This window comes from Vicia villosa, linkage group LG3 (genome assembly GCF_029867415.1).
Source record: "Vicia villosa cultivar HV-30 ecotype Madison, WI linkage group LG3, Vvil1.0, whole genome shotgun sequence".
In the NCBI taxonomy this organism is placed as follows: Eukaryota; Viridiplantae; Streptophyta; class Magnoliopsida; order Fabales; family Fabaceae; genus Vicia; species Vicia villosa.
In genome coordinates, this window is record NC_081182.1 from 53,915,732 (window position 1) to 53,936,838 (window position 21,107).

At 33.5% G+C, this 21,107-nt stretch overlaps 1 protein-coding gene across 4 annotated transcripts; it reads right to left on the reverse strand.

Annotated features, from left to right (window-relative positions):
* Positions 1 to 15,031: 15,031 nt before the first annotated feature.
* LOC131661455 (probable LRR receptor-like serine/threonine-protein kinase At5g10290) lies at positions 15,032 to 19,597 on the reverse strand. 4 transcript variants are annotated; one of them, XM_058930998.1, is made up of 12 exons: positions 19,463 to 19,597; positions 18,971 to 19,152; positions 18,655 to 18,787; positions 18,510 to 18,581; positions 18,296 to 18,439; positions 18,139 to 18,210; positions 17,974 to 18,039; positions 17,649 to 17,719; positions 17,437 to 17,568; positions 16,273 to 16,614; positions 15,765 to 16,159; positions 15,032 to 15,654 (listed from the first exon to the last, which is right to left on the reverse strand). In XM_058930998.1, exons 2-12 carry the CDS (start codon positions 19,056 to 19,058, stop codon positions 15,340 to 15,342), a joined length of 1,830 nt encoding a protein of 609 aa, XP_058786981.1. In that variant the 5' UTR covers positions 19,059 to 19,152; positions 19,463 to 19,597; the 3' UTR covers positions 15,032 to 15,339. The 4 variants fall into 4 exon arrangements, with proteins under 4 accessions (XP_058786981.1, XP_058786983.1, XP_058786982.1 ...); XM_058931000.1 differs by lacking the exon at positions 17,974 to 18,039; XM_058930999.1 differs by lacking the exon at positions 19,463 to 19,597 and having other exon boundaries at positions 18,971 to 19,444.
* Between the last annotated feature and the right edge of the window lie 1,510 nt (positions 19,598 to 21,107).

Genomic DNA, 21,107 nt, shown 5'->3' on the forward strand with positions numbered 1-21,107 from the left:
ACGAATACACCACTATTTTTTGTTTTTTTTTCCCTTCAGTCCAAGTCTCAGTGTGAAATTTATATCCGTTCACGAAGTATGTGTGCCATTCGTTTGCGCTTAGAATAGGGCCTTCACACAAATTTCTCAAATGGAGTATTTCTGGTGTCGGTGTAACAATGCATGACAATTTATCCTTGAACCAAGATGGAAATTGTGCATGAATGACACTGGATGTTGGTTGTACACTGGTGCTTTGAAAATAGATGTTGTTAAATTCCCTTTAAACCTTTCAAATGGATACATCCACCTACAATCTATCCTTCAACTCTAGCTTTATTTTTCACGGATCTCTTAGAATCACCTATAAACCTTTCAAATAAATACATCCACCTATAATGAACAGGTCCTCCAAGATAAGCTTCGTATGCAAGATGCACAGGTAGATGTTCCATGGAGTCAAAAAATCCAGGAGGAAATATTTGTTCCAACTTACAGTGAATGATTGGAATATTTTGGTCCAACTTAATGATATCATCCACTCTTAAAGTTGAGGCAAAAATTTCTCTAAAAAATTGACTGATTTCAATCAGTGGATTAAGCACATGTTTTGGTAGAGAACCAAACGCAATTGGCAGCAATTGTTCCATAAATATGTGGCAATCATGACTTTTCATGCCATGCAACTTCCCAGTGTTAGCGTCGACACACCTTGCTAAGTTTGAAGAATATCCGTCGGGCATTCTCAATTATTTTAACCATCTACAAACTGCTTTAGCTTCTTGTGAAGTCAGAGTGTGACAAGCCTTGGGTTTTAATAATTTTCCATTCGGTTGAGGCTTCAACTCCAACTCTTTTCGATTACACCATTTTTGCATGTCATGTCTCGCCTTCTCATTATGCTTTGTTTTGTCTTTAACATCCATCACTGTGTTAAATATATTATCAAAAAATTCTTCTCAATGTGCATAGCATCCAGATTATGGCGTAACAAATTATCTTTCCAATACGGGAGGTCCCAAAATATACTTCTTTTTGTCCAATTGTGTTCGACCCCGTATCCTGGAATTCTACATGCTTTACCCGTATCTGTGAATTTTGGGTGGTGACAAACTTGTTCCCATACTGCACCCGGTGACAGTCGAGGCGGAGGAAGATCTTTTACCACTTTGTCTTTTTTGAAATCAGTCTTATTTCTTCTATAGGTATGATTTATTGGTAGGAATCGGCGATGACAATTAAACCACGAGCTCTTCCCCCCTTTCTCTAACGTAAACACCGTAGAGCTTCCCATGCAATGTGGACAACCCATTTTTCCATGTGTACCCCAACCAGACAACATGCCATATGCTGGAAAGTCGTTAATCGTCCACATCAAGGTTGCTCGCAAAGTAAAGTTTTGTTTACGGGATATATCATAGGTGCATACTCCAATCCACAACCTTTTCAAATCATCAATTAGAGGTTGTAAGTACACATCAATTCCAACTTTTGGACTCGACGGTCCTGGAATGATACATGTCAGAAACATGTACGGTTTTGTCATGCACATCTCAGGAGGGAGGATGTAAGGGGTTACAATAACTGGCCAACAAGAATATGCGGTTCCCGACCCTTGGACATATGGAGTAAATCCATCAGAGCATAATCCAAGCCTGACATTTCTAGGTTCAGCGGCAAAATCAGGATGTATTCGATCAAAGTGCTTCCAAGCCTCGCCATCAGATGGATGTCGCATAGTGCCCGGACTTGTTTTGTTTGTATGATGCCATGTCATCTGACTTGCACTATGCATTGAAGCAAACATTCTTTTTAACCTTGGTATGATCGGAAGATAAAACATGGACTTCACTGCGACACGTATTTGCTTACGGTCAACATCTTTACTTTGAATTTGATATCTTGGACTCTCACAAAACTTACATTCCTCCAACATTCCATCATTAGTACCAAACTCAGTGTCATAAAACAACATGCAACCATTAGTGCAACAATCAATTTTTCTTACATTTAAACCCAACTTCGACACCAACTTCTTTGCATCTTTAAATGTTGTAGGTAAGTTGTCTTTCATAGGAGTTGAGTCCAACATCATTTTTGCGAAGAATTCCAAACACTGATCTGGAACATTCCAATTTGCCTTAGCAGCCAATAATCTCACACACATCGATAATTTTGAATCTGACGACCCCTCAAACAACGGTATATTCATCTCATTCAACAACTGATAAAATCTTTGCGCTTCCTCATTTGGCAACTCTTCTCCATCAAAATCTTCAGGTTGATCATAGGCCACGTTCACACCAAAAGCATCCTCAACCATCTCACCGATCATATTAAAGTTTTCCCCATATTCCATAGTCGGTCAACTGCTTGAAGCATGAGTATTACTAGTCTCTGGCACGTTCATCGGCAAATTTTCACCGTTAGACGTCCACACCCAATAATTTTTAATAAAACCCCTTCTATGCAAATGACGTGTTACTTCCTCTGGATCACTAATTATACGTCTACATTCACATTTAAGACAAGGACACCTAACTCCCCCTTCACTTCGACAACATTCCTGAACAAATGCCCACTTGATAAACCCATCAACTCCTTCTACGAAATTTGGTTTAAGTGCACGTCTTCCTGGTTCCAATCTATCGTACATCCAACTACGATAGTACAGATAATATTCCATACTGCATATTTGTACAATCATTACACTAATTAATATATAACATTTATGTAAACTATATATATATATATATATATATATATATATATATATATATATATATATATATATATATATATATATATATATATATATATATATATATATATATATATATATATATATATATATATATATATATATAACTTTTTTATCTAACACATTCTCACATAATATATAACATATTCTCACATACATTAGCTATTATACAAAATCTATAAAATATAACAAGCATATTCTCACATAATATATAAACTTTATTCTTTTAAAAAAAATAGAATGTATAAATCATGTTTTTAATAACTTACATATAAATAAAAATAAAAATAGAATGTATAAATCATGTTTTTAATAACTTACATATAAATAAAAATAAAAATAGAATGTATAAATCATGTTTTTAATATAAAAGTATAAACATTATGTTTTTAGAAGTAAAATATATATAATATAAATTGTCTTTATAACCTAATATAATAAGAACTTACAATATACATATTAAATTTTCTTTTTACCTTTTTAACATATACACATATTTAATAAATTTTTGTTTTACCATTCTAAAAATATTGTATTTTCCAATACATATTAATATATAATTATATTATTTTTACCATTTTTTAACATCATAACATACTATATACAAATTAAATTTTCTTTTTACCATTTTAAAAAATATTTTATTTTCCAATACATAATAAACCTCTATTTTTCATTAAATAATAAATATTAAACTTTTAAAAAAATTTGTATATTATAAATGTTGTCTATATAATTTACATATATATATATATATATATATATATATATATATATATATATATATATATATATATATATAAAGTATGTTTAATTATATTTTATATAATAACTTACATATATAATTTTTATGTTTGAAAATATATTTCATTTTAATAAATTATATATATTTTTTAGAAATAATATTATAGATTTAAAAATAAAAAACATAATCTATTTTCTTAAAAATATGTATATTTACCATAAACTAAACAAATATTTCTCTATTAAACACAATCTATTTTAATAAAAAACATAATAAAAAATATAATTTGTTTTATTAAAAAACATCAACAAATATATATCTATCATTTACCATAAATTCCTACATAAACATAATAACATTCAATCTAATTAATATATCACAAAAATTTCAGAAAAAATATAAAATTTATCTACTATCACAAATATTACATATTAAATTAACCTAATAATATTTAATAATCTAAATAATATATCACAAATATTACAGAAAAAACATAATATTTATCTATTAACACAAATATAACATAAAAAACAATCTAATTTAAATCTACCAATAAATTAATTAATATATCAGATTTAAAATTATAGAAATACCTCAATCTCTAATCTCCTCCAATCTTCTAGTTCAATTTTTATATCTCCTCAATCTTCAAAACATACTTCAAAATCTTGAATAAAAAAATTAACATAATTAGAATCATAATCAATACAAATAACAAATAATAAATAAACTAAATATAAAATACAATTAGAATAAATATACCTTCAAAAATGGTGTGAGGAAGAGGATATTTATACTGACACCCCATGTGTTTATCTGATTGTTATTATTATACATTAAAATATTATAGTGACGTTATATACACGTCGGAACTCCCTTTATTTTCCCACATGTATACCACGACACAAAAAATGGACGCTGGGTAGCTTTTTCCTTGTAGTGCACGAAGAACACGTGGTCAACCCACTCACAGGAAATCCATATGCTAATTCCTAAACCCTACGTGCAGTTCACCCACGATATGAGTCATTTGCTGACTCATCCCTACAACGTAGGATCCTGACAGTTCTCTATTGCTTGGGCCTCCAATAATTCCAACCCAAATATGAAATCTTGGTCCAGCACTATGGACTATAAATACCATTTTTCACTAGAGGGTCAGGTATTCATAATTCACTCACTCACATCTATTCTCTGTACTTGCTCTCCATGCTCGTATTCTTACTTTAGCATCAGAGTACCTTGCAGGTGCATCCCCTGTTTCAGAAGATCACAGTTGTTGTAGATCTTGACGATCCACTCTGATAAGGTAAAATTAGACGCGAATAACATTTTTTTTTTATGTTGCTCACTCTCTTCTTTTTCCTTTCTTAAAAAAATTTAATGTTTTTTTTTTATAAAATAAATATTTTTCTTTGAAGATACCAATTCAAATTGAAGTACCTATATATTGTATACGTGAAAGATATGTCAAATTTGTATGGTGAATGAGATTCATTTACCTATTTTAGTCAGACAATTATTATCCACGACCGTTGCTAGAAATAGACGCTCGTGTGCGATCAGTCATAGATTTGAAGCTGAATCAAACTTCAAAGCCTAATCTAAAGAATTTCAATTTTTTTTCCTTTCTAGATTCACAAAAAGCCCGTGAAGGCATTAACTAACCTTTTAGCAGCCAAAAATGAACTTTACGTTATAACACAATCCTATATATACATACGATGCACGTACATTAATGTTTTGTACCAAACACAATTCATTTGTTTATTTCTGTGTGTTGTATAGAAATATGTCAGTTGAAGCACTTGCAATGGCTGGTGTTGATTACAGGGAATTGGAACATAGGTTTAAACAGATAATAACAGAGTCACCAAAGGGTAAACGTGAGAGTGATGAGGTTAGTTTGAATAGTCATGGGGTAATTGGCAGGGATGATGATGATGATGAGTGGGTGAAATTGAAGATGCGGGAATGGGCTACGGCTGTTGCATCGAACAATAAAAGAAATGCTAATCGTAGAGTTTCTGAGATTCTTCATATCATGAATAATCATCGTCACAATCATATGAGAGGGAATTAAGCGAGATATTTGTTCTTCATTTTTGTTGTAATTTTATTTGTTCTTTCTGGATATCATCGTCCATGTAATAATTTCTTTTTTTCATTCTATTACTCACTTCATATTCTTATTCATTATGTAATTAATTAAATTCTGACTACTAAGATAAATGTAATTTATTTGTTAATGCTTTTTGAACCTTTAGATCTGTGTTATGCCAAACATAAAGAAACCAAAGTTTTAGGCCTCAAAATATATTGAGTTAAGAAAGACTTAGATTAAATTTTATGATAAATATATAATATATCAAACTAATTATAAATGTTTCTTTAATCAGTTATTCGTATAAGTGAAGTTTTCATACTTCTCATGATCATAGATTCAATTCTAAATTTTAATGAATTTTGATTTTTATATTTATTTTAAAAAAATTAATTATAAAAATTGTTATATAATTGGGTGGCTTCTCTAAGGTGAGGTGAGGGCTCCAACAAATTCCTCACCATGAACCACAAATGAGAGTCGTCGGATTAATAGTTTTATTGGATCTTATAATAATCTCTCTACAATACATTTTTCTTTTGAAAACATTTATCTCTCTTACTCACCTCATTTTCCCACCTCCTGCAATCTAATTGATGAAAGAAATTGAAGTCACAATTTTAGAAAGAACTTAATAGGGAAACACATTTATTCTTGTTAATTTTCCTTTTTGAGAACTTAAACAAAATTTTTCTAGTTAATTTTGTTGAGAATATAGCAAGTGTGAGTAGTGTGGGAGAAATAATCTCACATTAGATAGGAGTGTGGTGACTTAAATATTTATAAATAGAAAAACTCACTTACCTATCATTTTAAGGTTTTAGGTGGACAAATTGTGTGTGTCCCACAAAGGTGTGTTGCTCAAAGGAAAGTCCCACAAAGTAAGAACGATCTTCGCTCGATCCTCCCCTGATTGTTGCGCTAACAAATTTTTCCTTAGTGAAATCATAAATTCTTTTAAAATAATGGATTTTGATATTATTAATTAAGATTAACATCTTAATTCACAAAACTTTTTTTTGTATTCACCTTGTGAAATCTTCTCAATCGTTGATGTTCTGTCACACCACTATGAGATGGCCATCGCACTCCTCCGCCGCCTGACTTGTTCAAGCACAAGACCATCTCTGCCTTTTTTTTTTATTCATACCCATTTCATCAGAAAAATCGCTCCCTTCAACACCTTAAAAATATGGAAATGAGATGCTAGCCTATACCACCAACATTTTCCTTGTCGAATTCGATGATCAAAAGATTCACGAGGATAGAGACCATTAAGTGCAACATCTCCTTTGGTTCTTTGAGGATTCAAAAATGTCGAAGACCCACTGAGAAATTCATACATTGATGGATAATGCTCTTAAGCTAGCTTGTACATGTTGGAAATGGACTTACGATAATGAAGCTTGTGAGAAAAACAAATGGGAGGAAACAGTAAAGGACATATAAAATATAGGCAACTTCTTTATGCACTCGTATAGTGTGGAAAACACCCCTAATATTTCCCAAATACCCTTCGGATATGCATATCTGAAGGCACCCTTATCACATTTTCACTGATTTTGGATATGCATATTCGAAAACACCATGAACCAGTTTCGGATATGCATATCCGAAATATGCTCTGAATGATTCATTTTTTTCAAAACAATAATATCATTCTTTTAAAACCTCCTATTATTCAATAAAATGTAACGGAAAATAAAAAATATGTAAACTAGAATAAAATACTGATATCATAATATAGAAATACTTGTTCGGGTGAGTGCATAATGCCAAAATATTACAACACAGAAAAAAAAAGTCATGAATAAAACATAAATAGGTAACTACTACTAAGTATGCCTAATGCTAACACCCTGCGACCTCCTCTGCCTCCTATACATCGCCGCACCAGCCGCCTCACTAAAAACCCTCTTCATGATGCCAACCGCCTCTGGACCACCCCGCTACATGATCCCTCTGTCCAATGCCTCCTGCCCAATCATTTGTATCTGCTAGCATACCGGCAGGAGATCAGTGGCATGGTTATCCTCAGCCTGTTGGTTCTCCAAGAGCTCCACATTTGCTGGCCTAGGTGGGCACTCAGGAGCATCGGGTGTTATGATAGGATGTGACACCAGCTAAAACTATGTCACATAACCATCTACATAGTGCCAGCTCTGGGTGGCCACCATACGCCAATACTCCTCAGGCACCAAATGATGCGTCCAATCCTAAAATATAACAATGAGATCTCGGCGGGTAACGGTGTCGGGAGCAACCTCAAAAGGAGATCTCGGTATCATCTGCACACGTCCAAACTGTCTCATGCACCGCTCCGGCAGATATCTGACCATGGTGTTGGTCCCACATGCCAACCATCCAGAATATAATGTGATGCGGTCGAATGGGACAACATCACCGTAATCACTGAAGGGCGTCCACTAGATGTCATTGTGAGCAGTATGATCGAGGTATACACGATATGGACTCAACTTCTGATTCCCCCTATGGAGGACGTATTGTGCAACCATGGGCATGGCGTCAATGTACAACGGATCAGGATCGTAGCCGTGAACGCAGTGGAAGTATGAGATGATTCAGCTCTGAAACACAAATAGGATAATATGTTAGTGCACGTTAACAAATAACATATTAAATGTGATATAATTAAAAATAAATGTACCATGAGGAGTGTGGAAGAGCCAGTCAACTGTCGGGTCCTCCATAAACTTGCTTCACTCAGCTTCTGGTATAGGTATACAAGAATGGAGGCCCCCCAGTTCCACTTGTGAACTCTAGTCAGATCAATAAAGTACCGGAGATAAGTCATGTCCACGTAGATTGCACTTTTGTCCACAAAGAGGGCAGTGTCTACCAAGAACATGAACCAACACCACAGAGCGCAGGCCTAGTGGTACTCAACAAAAAGCCCATCACCCTCTGCCCCGGACTCCGCTGCCTCCACCAAGTGGTTCTTCTAAAGCTCTTTCAGGCTGGAGAACCGGATATGCGCCCCACTCGTCGCTCCGCACTCATAATCGGCCATATTTGGGTCCATACCCAGATAATCCACCATCCACTCTATGACCTCAACCCTTTGTATCCGAGAATGGTCCAATAACCTCCCTCTGGTCGGCAGGTGGAGAAGACAGGCCACATTGTGTAGGGTGATCGTCAACTCCTCAACAGGAAAATGGAAAGAAAACGTCTCCTTGTGCCACCATTCGGCAAAAGCCCCCTGCATGTCGTGGCTTATGGTACTATATCCGGTCATGCTTAACTCGCCAAGTTCGGATGCAACTACTACATCATTAAACCACTGAGCCCGCGGTTTAAACAGATCAAATATTTTCTGCAAATGGTTCACGGGTTTTAAGGTCGCTCGTTCCTGTCACAAAAAAAAAACAATGTTAGTTAAACCATTTGAATTCATTTCAACTACTTGTAATTAAAACGGTTAAATTAGAAAGTGCAATAAAAACAACCTCGCCCTCCCAGATACGCCGAGCGACATGGTCATGATAGTATATCAAAAGAGATGTGTCTGAAGGCCCTCCTGGGTAGCCCGCCTCCTCTGCGTCCTGAGCATCATCCTCTTCGTGCTTAGGGTGAAATCAGGTACCTCATCCTCATGTCCCATCGCCTCCTCCTCATGTACCTCCTCCTCCCGACTAACCTCGCGAGAGGAAGACGCCCGAGCCATCCGACCCCTCAATGCAAGCGCGTCATCTATTTGGACTTGGACTCAGACTCGACCCCGTCCCCGAGTCACTCCTTGTTGTGCGGCTCTCTCGCGCTGAGTTGAGGCTGTTTATGTCTCTCTCCCATGTCTAAGTCGTGTGGCTGGTGCCTGGTTGTTTGCCATTTTCTTGAAAAAATACGACCGATAAGAGTTTGAAACGGATTTGAAAACAAATAAAAAAAAAGAAGTAGTTCAGAGCACATTTTGGAAGTGCATATCCAAAAGTGGTCAGAGGTGATTTCGGAAATGCACTTCCGAAAATACATGTGAAGCGCCATTTTTTGCAGACTACCATTTCTTGCCCTAACTCATTCAAAATCTAATTTTTACCATTTAAACACTATCGTTGACCTACAATAACTTCAACCTACAACATTATTATAATATCTAACAGCCCTAATAACATTTATAAGCTAGAGTGTAAAGTTGTGGAAACTTACAATTTCTTGAAGGTTTGAGTAGATGTTGAATGGAGCTTTGAACCCTTTATCAATGCTTTGAAGGAGTTGTAGAGTAACAATTCTTTGAATACAACTTGGCAGAAATGGGTTTGAAATGAATTTTTTTTTGAAGAGAATGAATAGAAGGGGTGGCTATTTGAGTTTTGTGAAAAACCGCAACAATTTTCGTATATCCATATCCGAAGACACCTTTTTTTGAAAAAAATGGTGATTTCGGATATGCATCTCCGAAAACATTTTTTTATAAAAAAAAAAAGTGTCTTCAGAGATGCATATCCGAAATCATCCTTTTAGGTGTCTTCGGATATGCATATCCGAAATATAGGGGTATTTTAGGTTTTTCACGACGGGTTTGTAAGAATGTATATGGGTGTTTGAAGAAATTGCCAAAACATATAACTTTGGAGGGTGGAAGGTCAAATTGTAAGTTTTATTTACTGTGATAGATGTACAATAAGATATCAAAGAAACCTTTGACCCAATGGCTAAAAACCATGGTTCACTGTGAACCATTTAATTGGTGGTACACCTTATATATCACCATATAATTGACTGATAGTAAAAATTTATTATTTTAGATTGGATCATCATAATTAACTGATCGTAATAAGGACATGTGAGAGCTATGTATCCCTTAAATAATGGGAATTTGTTCTTCGGATCTTTAGTGGTGAATAGTCACCTTCATAAAATTCGAAAATATTTTTGGTGTAGTTTAAAATTAGGGATGTTAATGAGAAGGGTACTATAGTACTCGTCCTCATACCCGTAATTTGAAAAAATCTCCATACCCGAGTCCATATCCTCGTGGGCACCAACATTTATACTTGTGTCATATGGATAACTAAGTACTTGTACTCATATATGTTTATACGCATTTTTAATAAAAAAATTATCGATCAACTATAACTTTTCATGTCATTTTAAGTTTTTAACAAAATTAAAAAAATATATCAAGGATGTTATTGTTGAGTTAAAAAATAAACAAACGCTTATAATAAAATGCGTACAAGTTTAATAGTGGTGTATTTAATAATATTGATAAAAAAATACATGTTTATATAATAATAAAAATGAAAATATATAAGTATACAGTGCGGGTATGGAACGAGATGGATACTAATTAAGGTGTCCGTACTCGTGCATGTACCCGCTTATTTTAGTGGATAATTGTTTGTGCCTATTTTGCGATTTTTTTTACCCTCTCCATTATGGATAAGTTTTGCTGGTACCCCCTAGAGACGGGTCAAATTGTCATCCTTATTTGGAATAAACTTCTAGACGCCCATAATACACACACCAAAACACTTCGTAAGTTAGTCACCCCCATTTTTCCAAAAATAGTATAAAAGTCAATCTCTGTATTGATGAAGGGTGTATCTGTAGGTTAAGCTTAGAACTAACCCCGGGACACATTTTGAACTCATAACTCAGTGGACAATCTGGAAGTTAAGTTTCCTATTAATCCTCGGGACAGATATTTTCTCTCATGGGCAGTAAAATTGTTATAAATTTGACGTATTTTAATAAATCTTATATTTAAGTCATTTGTACAATGTATAATTAATTTGTTCAATTAAACCATACACTTATGTAGTTCAATCCAAATACCAAAGTTAAAATGAAAATTGTACATTGTTCATAAAATACAAACCACAATACAAACTATCAAAATACAAAGAAAAAGTCAACTATTGGGTATATCTGACTCCTTTGGTTCTTCTTTTGCCTCCTGTACTGCAAGGCAAATATTGTGTCTCGCCTATCATGGCCTTTAAAATGGCCCTCCTAAAAGTGTCTTCCTGAAACTCTTCGATCTCTGTGAATTCTTTCCCAATAGCCACAATATGTTGACAAATCGGGAACACGTCAACGACATGGTCCGCCCTAGCCTACTGCTCTTCCAATCCTAATGAGTTGGTTTAGATGAATCTTGTTGTAACATCTTATTGAAATATTAGTTAATTATAATATTTCAATAGTTATTATGTCGGCAGTTATATTTATATTAATTATATTTGTTATTTATCAAATTAATAGTCTTAATTGATTAAGTGAACGAATAAAGTTAAAAAGGTTAATTAAATTTTAATTTAGTAATTAATTAACCAATTAACTGGATATGGACTCAAATATAAGTGGATGTCAGGATGACCCATTTTGAAATAATGAGAACCCTATATATACATACACTCTTCATATATATATATATATATATATATATATATATATATATATATATATATATATATATATATATATATATATATATATATATATATATATATATATATATATATATATATATATATATATATATATGAAGAGTGTTCAAAGCATTTGAAATACCGGTTGAAAAAGATCCACAATCCAACAACTGTCAATCACTTGTGTCTAAACTTTTGTGTTTCACAATTAGTGTTGTCACTGCTCGAAAGTTTTCTTCTTAAATCCTTCCAGGTAGTCCTATATTGTTTAATAGATCAATATGTTGTATATCTTAAGGTTGTGAGTATGCATGCTCACATGTTTGTTTCACTTCTGCCTTAAATTATGATTAAGTTTTAATCTTTGTGTTTGAGCATGCCTTTGTATAAATTAATTATTGAATTAATTCAAACAGACCCCCCTCTCTCTGCATTTGTGTCATGTAAGGATGTGATACTCAAAAAAATTATTGGATATAGTTGTATACAACACTTCGTAGTTGAGAAGTTGGCTCACTACATACATCCTTTAAGGCCAGATGATCATAGTACTCAACAAATATTCCATCAACATCTCTGTGGAGGACTGTGGGAGGAGCAGCAACGGTGGGAGCTATAAGAATACCTTCCAGATGCCCAAAATGGCGCATGACTTGCTTGAAGGATGTGGATACATCAGTCGTGGCCTAAAATTAAGCCATCTGGAGTAGTATGATATCTCATCGAATGGGCGTGTCTCACGGTAATCATTGTACGTTGTAAAGGTTATATCATTTGTCGTGAAATGGTCGTGATAAACACGAAACTGCTCAATCACCTAATTACTTCTAAGTAGGATGAAGGATTAAACATGAGGAAAAACCACGTCGTAGTCATCCACATATGTTCAATCAGAGACGTGGAAAGTGTTGGAGGATTCATGCGTGAAAATGGTTCGGGTGAAGTATTAGTAACGATAAAAAACAAGTGTTATAAAATAATAGCAACAGTAAAGGTGCAAATATATTATCGTAAATAATGTGTTGCTTGTTGTCATTTTTATATTCTTTCATAAAAAAGCTTCACCTAACTTGGAGTAGAGGTCAATTAAACAAGTGGCCCAATTATACTCATGAATCCTCTCCAACTCAATGAAGTATCTCAAGTAGACGACATCGACATAGTATGCACTTTTGTTCACAAATATGGGTGCGTCAACCAAATACATGAGGTATGACCTAAATGCACATACTTTATGATGCACAACTTTGGCATTATCACCATCAGCCTCCATTGTCACATCCAAGTGGTATTTGTACAGCTTTTCCAGAAATCCATAAATGGCATGACATCCTCTGGTGTCATTTATCTCATACTAGGAGGCATCACTTAGGTCAACTCCCAAATATTGTAACATCATGTCTAACTCATCAGGTATACTGATTTTGAAGTAGTTTAATAATCTTCCCATAATTGAAAGATGTATGAGAGATAACACATCATCAATTATGATGGACATCTCACCGATTGAAAGATGAAACGATGACGTCTCTGAGTGTGATGTCTCCATGAAAGAAGACAACAAACCATGGTTAATAAAAGTATGCCCATATTTGCGTAAATCTTGCAGCAAAGATAGTTGCATGGCATCCTGAAAACGTGGTTCATTAGGTTGCGGCAGCTTTGCAATCTTTCTATTGTGGTTGATACATTTTAATGTCTCAAGGTGTTGTAAGAGAATATATAATCGTCATAAAGTTCAAATCTTATAACACATATGTTTAAGAGAATAAATATAAATTTATTTTACCTCTTCATCCCACACATGCCTGGCATCATGGCCTGCATATATATAAAGTAGTGAAGCATCTGAGGGGTCTCTTGAAAAACATCAGGAACGACATCAACATGTTGAACTTCTGGGGTAGCATGCCCTAAGCTATAAACTTCAAACTTAAAAAAAATCTAAATGCATGTCTCACAAAACAACCTAATTATACAGTTAACTATAATCTAATGTACCATAAACAACCTATTATGCTTTAAATTACAACCTAAGGTATCACAAAATTAAAAAACAAAGAAAATGAGAAACTTATCAAATGTGAGAAGTGGACGATTTCCGATTGAATTGAATGAAGTAGAGATTAAGCGATGTCATAGGATTGAGTGTAATACAGTAAAAGATGTGACAAAGTTTTAAAAAATAATGGAAATGGAGTTTCTTCATGAATTTTGTTGTGCATTCTTATCAAGTTTTTGAAATGAAGAAGGGAGAGGGAAGGTATGGCGTGCGATTATATTAATCAAATTGGACGGAACTTAACCCTTGTAAGCATACAGAGATTATCCTTCGTAAATAATGGAGATTAACCTCCTGATTATTTAGCTATATTTTGGCTTGGATCTAAGACTATATTGTGATTGTATTTTAAGTGCGTCCGAAAATTAAATTCTAAATTTTAAAGGTATTATTGATTTTTCACTGTGGCGAATCAGCACCGCTAATGCCATTTGATTTTAAATCACTTTTGTATCTTTGAATGCCTAGCTTGGACGATGAGTAATGATGCGTGGAGAATGAACTATTGAAATGTTATGGTTCTAAAACTTTCTCAAATTTTAGTTCATTCCTTAACTTTGAAGTAGGGGTATTTTTAAAATGTTGAAGCATATGCACTAGATACTTATCTGGACGGGCCATAGAAAGTACAAGTATCATATTTACAGTATATTTATTTTTTCACATTATTTTATTTTTAAAAAACATTGTGATTTTCTCATATATTAAATATTTCAGCTTATTTTTTATGTTTTGTTTTGAATGGACAATTTAGTTCTCTAATTATGCATTTTATTAAAAAAAATCTTAGTTTTCTTATTACCAGTACCCTCACCAAGTCACTCCTCACCCGTACAGTGCATGCTTCTTAATTTACCTATTGAGCAAAAAAAGAAAATCATATTTGGATTAGATTGCCATTGATTTATGTTCATAATTGTATTTGAATGACTTGTCTGATATTTGTTTTTGTGAAATGACATTCCCGTGCTAGTGCCTCATGCTATTTCGAAAATGATCACATTTTAAATTACGACTCAATCTTCAAACTTCAAACACAACCTCATAATCAATGATCACGGGTATTTTGAACATGTTTCTTGCATGCATATATACAGTTACGACGTACTTGCTGAGCTAAGTAACAACGTAATGTGCCAATGCAACATCCGTGAATTGTTTCATTTCTAGTTGCATAAACGTTTTTTCTTTCTATACTATTGCTACAAATATATTGCTACAGTTGCAATTTTGGTTGAAATGAGATATTTGTTGACAACATAAAAAATGTTGATAGAAATTTATGGTTCACTCTCATCTTCCACCCGACAACTCGATGGCCTCTTGGTTATGAATCGAATCTTCTCCCCATGCAAATCTTCTTTGCAGTCTCTCTGTGTCTTGCCTCCGAGTAACCTCCACATGCTGCCATTCTTCCCACCTTTCAGTCAGCCCTTCTCCCTCCAACATTCTTACTACCTCTGACATTGCCGGACGTTCCTCTGGCATAGCTTGTGCGCACAGTAATGCAACCTGTACTATCATTTCAACCTCTTCTATGTTGTACTCTTTTTTAAGGTTGCTGTCAACAATAGCATCTAGTTTTTTCTCCCGCTGTAGCTTCTTCACCTAAATAAAACACATATATAGAAAAATAGAAGCATATAATTATTCGTACAAATAAGAAACAACCACAAAGGCGCAAAGAGGACAAACAAGGACTAAAATGAGGTTCTCACATGGTCAAGCAATAACACATCATCTTCATCTTCCAAACGTGAAAAGTCAATCGCACGTTGACCTGTTACAAGCTCCAAAAGCATAACCCCGTAACTAAAAACATCTGTCTTTTCTGAAGACTTTCCTGTAGACAAGTATTCAGGAGCTATATGGCCCATTGTCCCACGAATTTGAGTTGTCACGTTAGTCCTTTGAACATCAACCAGTTTTGCCAAACCAAAGTCCCCGACAACTGCTTCAAAATCTCCATCTAATAATATGTTTGCTGCCTTTACATCTCTATGAATAATTTTAGGATCACATTGTTCATGAAGATATTCAAGGCCTCGGGCCGTTCCAAGAGCCACTCCTTTTCTTGTAGCCCAATTCAAAACGGATTCCCCAGGTTTGAGCTCTGAATCAGTATTCAACATGGTCAAACATCACTGGAAAATATGCCAAAATTTTACAAGTAATTATAAAGAAAATATACAGACCACTATGCTTGTATACATTATAACTAAATACCTCGTAGTCGAGAAGCAACACTTAAGTTTTCCATGAAAGGATAAACTAAGAGGCGTTCAGTTGGAGTAGAACAAAATCCAATGAGGCGTAAAAGGTTCCTATGGACAGCTACGCTTATCATCTCAACCTCCCGCTGGAAAGCTTGATCACCCCCGGGACTTTCATAATCAGTTAGCCGTTTTACTGCAATTTTTGTCCCATCTGCTAAATCACCTTTGTAAACCTTTCCAAAGCCTCCCTGTCCTAATACATTTTTCTCGTTGAAGTTGTCTGTAGCTATCTGTAGTTCTCTCCAGGAAAACTTTTTTATTTGACCTAATGTGATTCGCCGATCAACTTCACCTAACGAGACCAGAAATAAGTAGATTCATATACAAGAGAAGTTCAAAAAAAAATTTTAACAGATAGATAGTTCACTGCAATCATAATTTTAATAATGTTTTTATGCATTACATGCTTCCTTAATTTCCTTTTCTGTTGTTTCAATCTTTTTTAATTCTTGAGGATACCTTATTCTTGCCCTGGTGCGGGTGTACTCTTTTATTCTAAATACTCGTTTTATAAAATAAATATTACCATATTGTTTTAAGAGTTCTATACTATACATACATTGTAAATAAGTTCTCTACAAACGTCCAATCATATTTCACCATCTTGTTGTCAAAAAATAATACTACTAAAAATATGTTTGCACTGTAGCAAGATAGTGAAATATAATTACATGTATGCGTAAAACTCGGTTATATCGGCATATAGAACTATGAGCTTCTACTTTAAAAAGGTGTTGATGATCATCATAGAGTTCCAAATGATTGTTAAGCATTGGTCCACTATGGAGAACCCACCTAATTAACCCACACCCTAAAAAGGAAACAAAGTACTACAACCTGATGTTCTTGACCATGACGGTGAATATGAGGATTTTCTCAAGAAAAATAATTCATTTCCAATAAATTGTTTGCGCAGCGAGCTTAAAAATACACCATTCATATGAATCAATCTAAAATTTGGTCAATAATGTCTTGTATCATAATGATTCATGAGTTTACAGTATTTGATCAGCTTGAAATAGAAGGCACGAGCAGCATTAACAGATTAGGAATTTAAATTGCTACTATTAAAAGTCAATAGAAACTTTGTACAGATTGAGAATGGATCACACACCTGGAACATCTTCAAAAACTTCACGCTTGTACCCTTTGCACCAGAAAAACAAAACGCTACCAAGAAAAAGAAGAAGAATTAAACCTATAACTGTTCCAACTATGAGGCCTATTTTTGATTTGTGTGAAGAACCTGCCAAGTAAAGGAAAATTAATTTTCTGCCTGTTGCTTGTTGCTTGTGGAGAGGTGGGGGGTAGGGAAAGAAATGTAACCTTCATTTGCACTATCAGATATGCAAAGGTGCTGATAACCCACGCCACAATTCAACTTATTTCCAGTGAAACTGTGATAAGAAACATAGTGAAACAAATTGAACTGGAACATATGCAATCTAAATTATGAAAACGAAAAAAATCACATGAACCTTAAGTTCTAATGTTATCAATGACCATTAGAATCGTAGACTACTATTTGATTAGGTTGGTAACAGTAACTGTTGTATATGATTATGACTTTATGTATATTCGGGTCAGGATAGAAAGTCATTAACCCAGCTTTAAATAAATAATCAATTTAAAACTAATTTACCCTACATACTTGTACTTAGGAACATTGAATAACTGCTCTGGAATCTGTCCTCTAAGATCATTTGAATCTAACAGACTACAGAAGAAAAGTTTGGACAATCCATCAGATGGTAAAATGACAGTGAAATGTACTAAGAAGTAGAAAAACAAAAGGCGCGAAGAGTAGTCCACTTACAGATTGATCAAGTTTGGGACACTGCTAAGTGATTCAGGAATAGTCCCTTTGAGATTGTTCTGACTCAATGTCCTAGTTGCAAGACCAAAATTAGACATTTTTATACATTTCACAAGGATAGTAAGATGCAACTTGCAAGGACTCATCATGTACTTACAAGAATTGAAGCCTTTTAAGATTACCAAGGGAAGACGGTATTTCACCGGTTAACATGTTGTTTTCCAGATCCAATCTCACTAAGCTGGTAAGATTTCCAAATTCTTTTGGTATCTCACCAGTGATGCGATTCCCTTGTAAAGAACTGTGTTACGAATTCACATCATTAAAACACTATAATCCAATACACCAAGATTTAAACACTATAAACGTACAGAGTTGTAAGACTTTTTAGAGCTCCTATTCTCGGTGTCAAGGTTCCAGTCAATCCCATAAAAGCTAGTGAACTGCAATGAAATGAATAAAATCATCGACCATCAATAAGGTAAACATGTTCTCCGGATCAAGAAAAACCCTTACACTTGAACAACATTGGTATTCTGGTCGCAGTAAACACCGGACCAAGTACAAGGGTTTACTTGATTTTTGTTCCAGTTTGTAAGCTGGCTGGGTGAAGCATTCAGAGATAACTTCAATGCATATAGCGCATCTTCTGAAATGAACATAAAGTTCATAAAACATTAGTCCGAGATTCAAAAGACACTTGCAACTTTGACAAAATTACAAAGACATGAACTAAAACCTAGAAATAATCCATTTATAAAGATGTGCAACACAATCAACATGTTGAGGGAAATTGAAGGAAATGAAAATTGCTGGTAACAGAAAACAGTACCTTGTAAATCAAGCTGAGGAAGTGCAAAAGAATAAACGGTAGCCAACAATAACAATAGAATAGACACTAGTTTCATTTCCACATACATCAACCACTTCTAGAATGTGCATAACAATAATCAATTTGCAGAATATCAACAATCTTCATTTCAGCTTTGCATAGGAATAAAACCTTTAACTAAGCTGGAAAAAGAATAAGAATAAGAGTTAACAAAACGGTATTCTTCAATTTAGTGTTAGTTAGGTTCAGCTATGGATAGAGCAACTCAATCCTAACAAACATGGATCAGCAACAGTAACAAAGAAGAGAACAAAAAAAGATGTAACTGAATGATTGAGAAGTCAAAAACGAAATAAATTATTTAGAAGTAGTTATTGTTAGGCACTTTTTGTTGGTAAAAAAGTGGGTGGGTGTGGAAGTAAAGAGGAGTGTTGAGAAAAGATGATTGGATATTGAGGGGAGAACAGTAAGTAAATAGGATTGAGTACATACAGCTCATAGAGGCAAAATCATGGCCGAAGCTAAAGTACAGCAAATCTCAAACAGAACCTTGTGTCCCTTCACTTCTTCTTTCATCCTAGTATTCGTAAAAATTGTGCAGTATTTTAATATTTTGGTCAAAATTCATTTACTTTTAGGTTCCATATTATTAGTGGGAGTATTTATCAACTTTTCTGATCATTAATTTTGGTTAGAAATCTAGCTCACTACATTTAGTAAAGTGCATTAGCGGTTGTGTTCGGATAAATCTGAATTAAAGAAACTAAATTATAGTCTTTGGGTTGATTATTTTTTTAATTCGAATAATAACTGAATAAAATCAATAAATTTAATGTCAATTGGTTCGGACATTAAATTTTTAATTTTTTACCGTTTATTTAAATCAACCATAATTAATTATTATGAAAGTTACTACTACTGAGCATTGAATTCAAAAAGAAAAAAATGAAATGTCATATATAGACTAATTATGTTATTTTAATTTTTTATTAAAAAATTATTAATGTGTTGTGTTAGTTGAGTATAGAGCTATGAAACACATCTATCATATAAGAAAAATCAAGTCTCCTTTTTCTTGATCATTGGGACTGTCCACATCAGCTTCTGTCTCCACATTCCACATTCCAAAACGGTTTTATCATTACTATATATAACCGATCATACTTTCACATTCTCTATCATGTTCATCAAACCTAATTTATACTATTTTTTCAATTTCAGCCATTCCCACGACTATTCATGTACAGACCGGTATTTAACATTTGTTCCTTTCTTTTCTTGATAGAAAATATCTTTCATGTTGTTTGCAGGTTGAATTTATAGGGTATAATTCTGAAGTACCAATTGGCGTCACTCCATAGTATATGGTTCGTTTTTTACATGGGTTGTTTCCAATCCCTATTTTCTATTCTTTTAGTAACAATTTAAATATTGTCCTAATCCATGTGTTTTGGATTTTTTCTGGTGCAGACAGAAGTAAACATTGTCTATACGATTCGTTTGAAATAAATATTCTTCTTTGACTGCCCTGAAAGTTTGAGCAATAGAAGTAGAATTCAAGTTGGCTGGGGTCAATATAGAATGGAGAATCTGCTTGAAATTACTTGGTTATGCGTGCGCAAGTTTTGTCGAAATTGTAGATATTATAATATGTAAATAACATGATATTTTATATTAATTCATAGAATGAACTTTAATTTTTTATATTTTAAGTGCAAATGTTAACAAATAAATCTCATAGATTGATTGATTGATTTTATGTTTGAGTGATATTTATATTAAATCTTAGTAATTATCGAAATTGTAGATATTATAATATGTAAATAAGATAATATTTTATATTAATTCATAGAACTAAAGAATATTTTAGTTAGGTCAAATTAAAAAATTAAGTTTCTCAATATATATAAATTTAGTTTTATAAAATATTATTGATATTTATTTATTGTAAGGTCGAACAAAACAAAAATAAAGATATAATATAATAAAATATTACAAATTAAAAATGTATTACATAATTTTGAAATGTATAAGAAAATATAATCAAAGAATAAAGAAAAAAACAATATATTTTTTTTAGGTAAATAAAGAGTTTTGAAATGAAAAGACATCAATCATTTACCTATAAAAAAAATTA